General features: G+C 44.2%; 1 protein-coding gene across 3 annotated transcripts in view; it reads left to right on the top strand.

Moving 5' to 3' along the window:
- LOC136655427 (probable ATP-dependent RNA helicase DDX60) overlaps positions 1-12310 on the top strand; it is an 87332-nt gene that overhangs the window by 38501 nt on the left and 36521 nt on the right. For all 3 annotated transcript variants that reach the window (XM_066631872.1, XM_066631873.1, XM_066631871.1), the window contains exons 11-15: positions 877-985; positions 2602-2702; positions 4280-4440; positions 4619-4871; positions 10107-10273. In XM_066631872.1, the coding sequence (XP_066487969.1) occupies positions 877-985; positions 2602-2702; positions 4280-4440; positions 4619-4871; positions 10107-10273 (791 nt within the window). The remainder of the gene's footprint in view (positions 1-876; positions 986-2601; positions 2703-4279; positions 4441-4618; positions 4872-10106; positions 10274-12310) is intronic.

Here is a 12310-nt window from a genome sequence, read left to right as displayed (position 1 = left end):
AGGGGTTTTTCAACTTACCTCCCCCTGCAGAAGTGTCAGGGGCCAGGAATAAAGGAATTAATTTACATTTAAAATTTGAATAAATTTACATAAATGAATATATTAAAGATGGAACTTATATGAATGAATGAAGGTTTTGCAATAGTTCAAAGCCTATAAAAGGCCTTGCACAAAGCAAAACCGGCCTTTCCTTTGCTGCCGCTTCACAGATATGAAACAGCAAGCAGCGAAAGGAACCCATGGCTTGTGAAAGAGGTCAAACGGTTGATGTCACACTGAGAATAGTTGCATCGGGCCAGCGCGGACTCCAGCAAGTCTCCAGAGAATCAGAGGCTCATTGGAGAATGGGGGTTTCCTGCGGACCCGACTGGGTGTCCCCAGGGGCTGCAAATGGCCCCTGGGCCAGGGTTTGGGCACCCCTGCTTTATATAGCGGTTCCCAAACTCTCTCTGGGAGTTTGGAAACTGCTGTAAGAGCTTGCAGGGGTGGGGTGAAGGCAGCAACGCAATCACCATGATAGCACCACTGCTGGGGACAAAATTATTTTTTTTACTTATCCCTTTTAGCTGTTCTGAGGCTTGGGGAACCCTGCAGAGGGGTCGACAGGCTCCCCGCACTCTCCACTCTTAGCTGCCAGGGCTAAGTAAAAAAAGCAACAACAATTTGTCTGCGGTACTGGCACGATTGTGACAATTGCCTTCCTGATCACTGTACCACTTAAGGGGGCAGAGACAGGGTGTCCTTGGCTGGGGCCTCGCAACACCCCAGTTTGGGGACCTCTACTTTATATGCACAGGGATAATTTTATCAACTATTTTATGTGTGTCAAATTTATATTGTAGCATCTCTAAAAATATAATTTTATTTTTTGAGAAGAAAGAGCATCCAAGATGAAAGATCCAAATCCAGGACTTATTCCAATGATGTGCAGAGTTGTAGATGAATTTGCAGGAGATATTTTGAATGAAGTGCCATTTTTGAAAAGGTATGTACATTTTCTGATGTTAAAAAAAGAGAGACTACATATAGGATAAGATCTTTCTGTACCACGCTTCTGATTCACTGAATAATTTACATTATCCTGCTAACTCACATTTTTAAATCCCAGAAGTAACTTCCTCACTTCAATGCATAATTAGAAATTGGTAATTTTCAGGAGAAAAGTGACTGTCAGGGTACTTAGGGCCCAATCCTATGGACCTTCAGTGCTGGCGCTGAACTCCAGCGTAGGTGCTAGGTGTCATAAACGTGCCAAAGGCATGCTTATGGCACCAGGGGAGGAGGGAGTGCTGGCATTGGGCCAGCACCACTTGGCATTGCGCCTCAGCACCACATGGATGGCCGGCCAGTGCTCTTCTCGCATCAGCCAGCAGTGAGTATTTTCAGGGCAGGAGGGGGAGGTGGTGAACAGGACCGAGGGAGGGGAGAATTGGGCCTGGGAGGGGCATATGGTAGACTGCTGCTGTATCCTGTCCTCCCTCCTGGCCCAGCCAGCCTGACCAGAGGTCCGCATGGCACCTGCTCACTGCTCACATGTGTGTGCAGAGTTGAGGAAACCCATTGTTGCTGTCTACCTGGGGTAAGGGAGCAAATGCTCTCTTCCCCCGAGGAGATCTTCAGTGATTTCCTTGCACCCATAGGATACAGCAATCACCATTTTGGCACCACTGTAGCCCTGGTTACTGGTGAGGATAGGATTGGGCGGTTAATTTATCCCCTGTTCATTGCTTTTCCCTGAAATCGCACTCTCAGAAGATTCTCCAGATGAGTATTTATGATGGAGTCACCTGGAATCCAAGCTAGAGAAATTAAATCTGAGGGGTTAGTGTCAATATAAAAGTAGGAGGGAAAAGACTTAAGCACCCGGTCTTCTCACCGCTTCTCCCCTACAAATCATTTCTGCCTATTGCTGCTTTGCAGTATTGAACCAGCACCCAGGTTTGGAAACATGAATTGATCTGGTAAATTGTAGTTCTATCCTTGTGCAGGTATTCCTAAGATTTTGTAGCTTATTCATTGTAACTTTGTAGTTAATAATAGAAGGATGATATGCATGTACCATACACATTATACTGCCTACATGCATATTCTTCTTATTAATCACACTTTACTGCTGCTGTTGCTGGAAAGCTGCTGTTGCTGGAAATTACGATTATCTGAATGGATCTTTGAAGTGTTAGTAATGTGTATATATTCAATAACCTGTTGTGATTATTTTATGAAGAGATCCTAATGGAGAAGAACATAAGACATTTCTGACCTTGACTCACAAGATTACTTTCCTTCCCAGAAAACTAACTATTAAATGGGTTTTTCAGCGATGCTTTTTTCAAGCAAAATCATAGGCTGTCAAGTAGAGAAAGTTGTTGTAATGTTGCAAATATTTGTCATGGATGTGAACTTCATGTAAAATGCAGTGTTCTGTTTGAAGTAACGTGATGCTTTTGTCCAAATTTCCTAACAGAGATGTAAACAATTGTAACACAACTGTATATTAATCCATGCATGTTTTTATTTGTAGACAGCTAATGTATCAATATTATATGGATTCAAAAGCCTTTTTTTTAAACATATAGCAATCTATGTATACTTTTTTTAAAGAGATGATCCTGCTGTTACTGAACTAAAAAAATGGAAAACAGTTAATGACCATCAGTGTTGGATTTCAAGGAGATCACTCAATGATGACTATCTTGAGATAGGTAAAATATAAACATTCTGTGCATTTTGGCATGTTTGCAAAACTCTTGGAGGCACAGGCTGCCTGATACTTTTTAACAGAGGAGGAGATGCATACAAAGGAAGGGAAGTCTGAGTTAGCAGGAGAATCAGTGTACGCACCTGAGCTTCCACATCCATAAACTGTCTATAACTTGACTAGATATGATTTGGATGCTAATGGTACAGTCCTATGTCCAGGTAGCATCACTGTTCCTGTTATGGCAACATGTCTGAGCCCATTCAGCAGAAAGGGGGAGGATGAAACTAGAGCCTCAACAACTTCACAGTGGTGCAGCCCTTCTAGTAACTGCCAGCATCCATGAAAATACCAACAGCACTCACCAGTCATAGCCCCACATTGGTCAGACGTGCAAGGAACCAATCACTGACATCCTTCTGTACACTGTAGACAAATCACTGAATACACACCCCACACACAACCTGCATGACAGAGAAACTCTCCACCTGTAATACAGTCTGGCATAGAGCCTTGATGGATAACTCGGTCCCGAAGCCATAACACTATGGGCACAATCCTAACCAGGTCTATTCATAAGTAAGTCCTATTTTGTTCAATGGGGTTTACTCTCAGGAAAGTGGTTAGGATTGCAGCCTTAGTCTGCCAGGTCCCTGGATGGAATACTTGGACCTCATCTGCAGCTAGAAGGAAGTAGGTTGTAGTCACGGCTTGTAGCTGGCAGCCTGCTGACCCTAGTCCCTGTCTTCCTGTCTCTGGTTTTTCTTCCTGTTCTTCTGGGTTCCATCTGGCTTGGTCTCCCCATGAGTGCTGTGATACCCTGCTAGTCCTCTCTAGGCCAGTGGTTCTCAAACTGGTAGGTTCCCCTGTCCGTTTAAGGGACGGGGGCAGGGGAGAGGCAAGGAAGCAATCCCCAGGATTGCATCCATATGAGGGGGAAGGGGGGTGCTTGTTACATAGGCAGGGCTGCAGGAGTTGTGGGGAGCCCTCCACAGCACTCCCCGAGGCTTGGAGTGTTCAGAGAAAACGGGTGCAAAGCACTTCCGTTTTGCAGGAGGCACTTTGCTCCTGCTGTTTCTGAACGTTCCAAGCCTCCAGTGATGTTGCTGATAGTCCTGTTGCTGCCGCCCAGTGAGCATTCAGCTGATCAGTGCGCTGCCACCCACCAACCCATGTGACTTGCCACCCAGCTTGGCAGGGCCACAAATGTGGTCACAAATGTAGCCAAACGGTAGGCCGTCTCATCTGGCTGGTTGTCTTTCACACTTGGCCAGGATGTAAATTCTATAAACGGATGCATATAATACGTAGATTGCAAGAGGGAATATAAGGCTGAAATCCTATACATGCTTATTTGGGAACAAATCCCATTAAACCGAATGGGACTTCTGAGTAAAAACAGAAAGGATTGTGCTGCTAGAATATGAAAGGTATGGCCACCGAACAGTGAAATAGTTCATAACCACTGAAATGTAACATGTCACATGTAAATATTCATAAACTATAGGAAATGTAGGAAAGATGAAAAGCTAAGAGAGAGTGAATTATTTCTACATAATGATATCTTTGTATGTATCATAGGGGCAGCTGGAGACATATGGGATCTACAAAATGATGATGTATTGCAAACATCTGAGTGTTTTTACGGACAGTCAGTGGAAGATAAAAGTTCAACAGCTATTGATACCAAGTTGGATAATTCAAAACAGACTTCTGCTGATGTCAAGAGCAAAAATAATCATGTAAGATGTGTATATTGTCTCAGTGACATCATTTTAATCTCTATTAATGTTCATATAAAAATATGTCAAATAATGAAAACGTTGCTTGTAGTAGCTTATCATATGGGTCTATCAATTTCCATTAAATTCTCTGACCTGTTTCAGTTCGCATCTTTTTGTGCTGCTTTTTTGTTCGTAGAAAAAAGCAGAAATTATTATTGAGAAAAAACAGAAACGAAAGATTGCTGAAGAGATACGAAAAAAAGAAGAGATTTGGTGGAATGATATTGCTATGTCAGTTGAAATAGAATTGAAAGAGGACTTCAAATCTGGACTTATCAATCTAGACAAGATTGTGAAAACATTTCAAGATAAGTCTGTGAAACTTACCATTAAAATGGCTGGACTGAGTGCTTGCTTTAAGAAATGGAAGGAACACTGCGAAGATAAAGGTATGTGACTTGTATTTGCACTGGAAATCAACAAACTTATCATGTCTATCAGGAACTGCTCATTTGCAAAGTAGATCTGGCCCTTGGTGGTTGGTGGTGACAGATCAGGAGAGAGATCTTGGGGTGGTGGTGGACAGGTCGATGAAAGTGTCGACCCAATGTGCGGCAGCAGTGAAGAAGGCCAATTCTATGCTTGGGATCATTAGGAAGGGTATTGAGAACAAAATGGCTAGTATTATAATGCCGTTGTACAAATCTATGGTAAGGCCACACCTGGAGTATTGTGTCCAGTTCTGGTCGCCGCATCTCAAAAAAGACATAGTGGAAATGGAAAAGGTACAAAAGAGAGCAACTAAGATGATTTTGGGGCTGGGGCACCTTCCATATGAGGAATGGCTACGGCGTTTGGGCTTCTTCAGCCTAGAAAAGAGACGCCTGAGGGGGGACATGATTGAGACATACAAAATTATGCAGGGGATGGACAGAGTGAATAGGGAGATGCTCTTTACACTCTCACATAATACCAGAACCAGGGGACATCCACTAAAATTGAGTGTTGGGCGGGTTAGGACAGACAAAAGAAAATATTTCTTTACTCAGCGTGTGGTCGGTCTGTGGAACTCCTTGCCACAGGATGTGGTGATGGCGTCTAGCCTAGATGCCTTTCAAAGGGGATTGGACAAGTTTCTGGAGGAAAAATCCATTATGGGGTACAAGCCATGATGTGTATGCGCAACCTCCTGATTTTAGAAATGGGTTATGTCAGAATGCCAGATGCAAGGGAGGGCACCAGGATGAGGTCTCTTGTTATCTGGTGTGCTCCCTGGGGCATTTGGTGGGCCACTGTGAGATACAGGAAGCTGGACTAGATGGGCCTATGGCCTGATCCAGTGGGGCTGTTCTTATGTTCTTATGTTTGTCACTCAGTGACCTTTCTGTTTGTATTGAAGAGGTGCTCGAGAATTATCTGAGAGTTTGTAAAAAATGAACTATTGAGTATCCATTTCATATAAATATGATTTATTGCTAATTCAAGTGCATTTTGGAAAGACAGAGGATCACTGCCAATGGGCCCAATCCTATCCAATTTTTCTGTGGTGGTGCAGCTGTGCCAATGGAGCGTGCACTACATCCTATGGTGGGAGGTCAGTCACAGAGTCCTCCTCAAGATAAGGGAATGTTTGTTCCCTTACCTCTGGGCTGCATTGCAATTGTACTGGTGCTGGAAAGTTTGATAGGATTGGGCCCAATGTGTCCCCTGAAGGAATCTGCCAGGAAGCATATGTATTCCTCATTCAATCATTAACTTCATACACATGAATGAATACACATTCATTCAAAGTTTGATTTTTTGCCCTAGTGTGCATGACTTTACATTTACTGACATTGAAATGCATCTGCCATTTTGCTGCCAATTCTGCCACTTCTGGAGCTCCTCACAATCACTTCTGGTCTTCACCACTCGGAAAAGTTTGTTGTCGTCTGCAAACTTAGCCACCTCACTGCTCACCCCTGTCTCCAGGTCATTTATGAAGAGGTTGAAAAGCACCGGTCCCAGGACAGATCCTTGGGGCACACTGCTTTTCACCTCTCTCCATTGTGAAAATTGCCCATTGACACCCACTCTCTGTTTCCTGGTCTTCAACCAGTTCTCAATCCATGAGAGGACCTGTCCTCTAATTCCCTGACTGGAGTTTTTTAGTAGCCTTTGGTGAGGGATGGTGTCGAACGCCTTCTGAAAGTCCAGATATATAATGTCTACGGGTTGTCCCGCATCCACATGCCTATTGACCTTTTCAAAGAATTCTAAAAGGTTTGTGAGGCAAGACTTACCCTTACAGAAGCCATGCTGATTCTCCCTCAGCAAGGCCTACTCGTCTTTAATGCAGCATTCTTTGATGATCTTTGATGAGGCATCCCGCCATCTTACCTGGTATAGATGTTAGGCTGACAGGCCTATAGTTTCCCGGGTCCCCCCTCTTTCCCTTTTTAAAGATCGGTGTGACATTTGCTATCCTCCAATCTTCTGGCACCATGGCCGTTTTGAGGGACAAGTTGCATATTTTAGTCAAGAGATCAGCAACTTCATTCTTCAATTCCTTAATAACTCTTGGGTGGATGCCATCAGGGCCCAGTAACTTATTGATCTTTAATTTATCAATGAGGTCTGAAACATATACTCTTTTAACCTCTATCTGACTTAATTCCTTGGTCAGGAGGGGCCATTCGGGCAGCGGTATCTGCCCGAGGTCTTCTGCCTTGAAGACAGATGCAAAGAACTCATTTAATTTCTCTGCCATCTCTAAGTCTCCTTTTATCTCCCCTTTCCCTCCCTCACCATCCAGAGGGCCAACCGCTTTCTGGTGGGTTTCCTGCTTCTAACATACTTGAAGAAGCTTTTATCATTCCCCTTAATGTTGCTGGCCATGCGTTCCTCATAGTCTCTCTTGGCCTCCTGTATCACCTTCTTACATTTCTTTTGCCACAGTTTATGTTCCTTTTTATTCTCTTCATTAGGGCAAGACTTCCATTTACGGAAGGAAGCTTCCTTGCCCTTTACAGCCTCTCCAACTTGGCTGCTTAGCCATGCGGGCACCCTCCTGGATTTAATGGAGCCCTTTGTTGTATACACCTCTGCTGGGCTGCTATTACTGTTGTTTTAAGCAGCCTCCATGCACTCTGGAGAGATTGGACTCTTTTTACCTTTCCTTTCAACCTCCTTCTAACCAGCCTCCTCATTTAAGGGAAGTCCGCCTTTTGGAAGTCAAGCGTTTTTGTGAGAGATTTGCCCGGTATTCTTCCCCCGACGTGCATGTCGAAATGGATCGCAGCATGATCACTGTTCCCCAATGGGCTCTGTAACATTGATATCTCTAACCAGGTCCTGAGTATGGCACAATATTAAATCCAGAGTCACCTGTCCTCTGGTGGGCTCCATGACTAGCTGCTCTAAGGCACAGTCATTTAGCATGTCAAGGAATCTGGTCTCCTTTTTGTGACCAGAACACAAATTGACCCAGTCAATATGAGGATAATTGAAGTCCCCCATGATTACAACTCTGTCCCTCCTTGTCACCTCCCTGATCTGTTTCTTCATTTCAAGGTGCCCTTCCAATTTCTGGTCTGCAGGATGATAGTACGCCCCCAGTATTACATTACTCCTCAGACCTGGTAATTTAACCCACAGAGATTCTACGGTGGAGTCGTACCTTCAATCTCTACTTTGCTGGATTCTATCCCTTCCTTAATATAAACAGCCTCCCCACCTCCAACACGCCCCTGCCTGTCCCTCCTGTAGAGTTTATAGCCCGGGATTGCAGTATCCCACTGATTCTCCGCATTCCACCAGGTTTCCGTTATGCCCACTATGTCAATGTTTTCCCTTGTCACCAGACATTCCAGTTCTCCCATCTTTGCTCGGAGACTTTGGGCATTTGCATAAAAGCATTTGTACACGGAATGCCCCAGGATGGGCTGCTTATTAGCTCCTTTATCCCTGAATCCTCTCATTGTGCCAAACTGTCTATTACATCCCATCACGCTACCATTCCCAATTTCTTCTCCTACTCTGCCTTTGTTTTGTTGTTCTCTAACCTCCCCATCCTCGTCCCATAGGGATGAGGAGTCCCAAACTGGATGCCCCTCGGCTCCTGTCGGCCTTTCCCCAGGGATCAGTTTAAAAGCTGCTCTGCCACCCTTTTAATGTTATGCGCCAGCAGTCTGGCTCCATATTGGTTCAAGTGAAACTCGTCCCTCTTGTACAGGCCCTGCTTGTCCCAAAATGTTCCCCAGTGCCTAATGAATCTAAACCCCTCCTCCCTACACCACCGTCTCATCCACGCATTGAGACCCCTGATCTCTGCCTGCCTAGCTGGCCCCGCACATGGAACAGATAGCACTTCAGAGAACGCTACCTTTGAGGTCCTGGCTTTCAGCTTCCTACCTAATAGCCTAAATTTGGCCTCCAGGACCAGACTACACTTGCCCAGATCCTTGGTGCGGACATGAGATTACAAAAGCTCAGGAAGACAAAAGGCTGTTGATGGGTTTAATCCACTCTGCAGGCCCCTGAATGGGTTGCTTGGATTAGCCTATTGGGGCTCTTATCAACTCCTAAAGGTCAATGACTACTAAATTGCCTGGGTGGTTGGGAACTGGCCTTTCCTAGGTTCTTACCCTCCTAGTTCAATTCTCTTAGGTTGGACTGTTTTTTAACCTCAAGCTAGTTTTTATTTGAGTTTGTTTATTTATTTATTTATTGCTCTCACCTAGATCCTGTGTCCCAATTTACTGAACTGTTTAGATTATGTTCTAACTTTTGGGTTAAGTATAGGGTTAATTTAAAACAAAGTAGAAAAACTTGCTTTCCACTTTATCCTCCTCTGTTTTATTTATTTTTCCAAGTGCCTGACCCTTGGGCTCTTACTCACGAGTAGGACTCTGCTCCTGCTCAGAGTAGACCTATGTACACACCTATGTATTTATTTTTATTGCCCTCACCTAGCTCCTGTGCCCCGCCTCGCTGGACCTTAGATTCCCTCCCTTAGGTTAGATCAGGTGCTAACTTAGGTAAAGCTTGGGTGAAGCTAAATTTCAATATTGATTTAAGGTTGATTTAAAGTTAGAAGACAAGGAATTAGAAAGACAAAGAGTTAGAAAGAGTACACTTAACCTTCTCCTTCTCATCCTCCTCCTCTCCTTCTCCAAAACTCAGAGGTCCACTTGCCTTCTCCTTGCCCAGATGCTAAACTCGCGGTGCCTTACCTGGCACTTTGTTCCCAGAGGCACTTGGTGTCCCAGAGGCCACGCGCCTATATAGCTGGCACAAGTCTGTGTTGATTCATGTTAGTGGATGAGGCTTAGGGAGAGGGATAGTATAGAGACACGCTGATGATGCTAATCTCAACCCCCTGGGCCTGTTTCACTCACCCCTGCCCCCATTGCTGCCCTTCCCCCACGTTGTCCTACTCCTGGTCTGGTGGGCATCCCTTCATGTGTCCATGCCAATGGGAAGGCACCTCCAGAAGAAGTGCTGTTGTAAAGCACTCTCCAATTTGAAACATGCAAGAAGTGTGTTTCAAGATGGATGCACCACCTGTTCTAAGCATAACATGTTTTATCATTTATCAGATGAATGAGACCCTGTTTATAATTTGTTATTTTTTATTTATTTTATAATTTTATAATTATTATATAATTTTATTATCATAAGTAAAAGTGTGCTTTCTTTTCAAGGTGAAACTCAGAAAGATTTAAATTTAGCAGCTGAAGTAATGAGAAAAATCCACTCACTAATTACCAACTATCAGGATTTACTGAAGGAGGCCGATTACCAACAGGTTGTCACATGTCTTCGCTATCTTGGATTTAGCAATTTGATAGCTGCTTCAGAATACACCAAGGTAATATGTATTAACATTTTTATACATATGTCTAAATATTTTGTTTTAAAAAGTGGATAGGTGCTAAGTGTGTTCTTGGCTTCAGCCTTCCATACAGGAACAAGGGGAAGAGAGTGGAAGTTTAACCCATGTATACAATAGTGTGTGAATATTAAACTACTTCAGAATTTATGGATTATTTTTGTCAAAAGATGTTTCATTGTCCAGTTGGTTTTCACATACTTGTCAAGCATAAATTGCTACTCTGTCGATGACCACGCAAACCTATTGATGCTACTTGCTGTCAGAATCGCTCATTACAATTGAACCATCTGTTAACCAAAGTGATTTATTTATATTATAAATTATGTAACTTAACACACATTTTTATTCCTTTTTTTTCTCTTGTTATGTGAACAAAAATTGTCCACAAAAATAGCCCACAAAAATCACTGCTCATAAATGAAAATGAGACACAGCCCTGCCCTCAGATTTACTATCTAAAAAGGCAAGACATGCATGGAAAGGGAAAGTAAGTGGAGAGAGAAAGTGCAGGAGGGAGATCATTTTGACAATGGCCAACTAAAGGTAGTGAGCTGCCAACGTGCCCTGAACCAAAGTGGCACCCACATTTTCTTGTCTGTGTTTGAGGGGGGCATGCACAATAGTGCACATTTACCTTGCCTAATGGTGTCGCAAGCAGGGGGCTGTTCAGCTGGGTGCCAGGTTGGAAGGGGGTGCTGTGTGAGGCACGGCCAAGATGGAAGTGGCCGGAAGTGCAGCAGCACCAGCATAGTTGGAGATAAGCCACTGCTGCCTCCATGTGTTTCAGTGGCTTTGCAATCACGACACTGCCCTACTCCCTTTCCCCTGGAGGCTGAATCTTTTCCAAAGGAAAATGATGGCAGCGAAACCGCAAAACCACTACAGGTAGAGCCTATTTATCCACGTTAGTTCCGTTCAGTGACTTGGCGTGATTAACAAAAAACGCATTGTGCTAAATTCCATAGAGTTACGCAAATACACTGCAGCCTGACACTTCTGGATGGAAGGAAACTAAGGCAGCTGTTCTCAGTCCCCTCCCCTCCGCTCTGTACTCAACCCAGCTTCTTTCACATGGGATGCTGATCTGTTAAGAGTCCAGCCCTATGCGTTTCTACTCAGAAGTAAGCCCCATTGTAGTCAATGGGGCTTACTCCCAGGAAGTTGTGGAGAGGATTGTAGGCTAAATCTCATGCTTTGCTTGGTGGGAAGGCTTGCTTTTGTCCATGATAGTCTGCACCATGGGGCGGGGGGGGGGGTTGCTTGTGTTGGTGATTGCCTGCACCATCTCAATGGGGGGGGGAATTTGGCAAACACTCCCTGGGTTTTTTAAAGCAATCCCCTCTGTTGCTACCATACCAGTGAGTGAGTGAGAGAGAGAGAGAGCTTGTCTTATACTCCCGGGGTTTGGGGGTGCTCAGTGTTCTTGGTTCTCGAACCCTAGAGCCCTCAAGGACCCGTGTTCGGTAGTACTGCCACCACCCTGTATGTGCCAGTGTCTCAGTCCAGGGACATGGAGACCCTCTAGGCTTAATTCTATCCCTTGCAGACACTGAGCACTTTCTTTAATTAAAGCCTCAGTCCTCAAGTTACTAGTCCTCAATGAGTATTTGGTAGCTTGCTGAACGGCTAGGCAGGATTCTGAACCTTTGTCCCCAACAGACAATGCAATAACTTAGTAAAAGGATTTTTACTTTATTAAATACATAGGGTTACATAAGTTACAAAAGGCAGCAAATGCTAGAGGCATAAAAGGCATAAAACTTCTAGGAAACATATCAGCATTAAAATAACAAGACTAACTGGCTATCTCTATTATTCCCTACTTTCACCTGGGTCAGCTTTCTTTTGTAGATCTTTCAGCTCCAGGTTACCTATGAGCCCACATGGCCCTGGTGGACCAGACTCTCCACCTGCAGGATGTTGCACCCACAACCTTTTCCACCAAAAGGCCCCGACACACCCCTTGGGTTTGTTCTTATACTTCTCATGCTAACAGGATGGAGGTGACTCTGT

Source organism: Tiliqua scincoides, chromosome 6 (genome assembly GCF_035046505.1).
Source record: "Tiliqua scincoides isolate rTilSci1 chromosome 6, rTilSci1.hap2, whole genome shotgun sequence".
Lineage (NCBI taxonomy): Eukaryota > Metazoa > Chordata > Lepidosauria > Squamata > Scincidae > Tiliqua > Tiliqua scincoides.
Note: the sequence above shows the minus strand (reverse complement) of the source record. Positions and strands in the feature narration are given on the sequence as shown.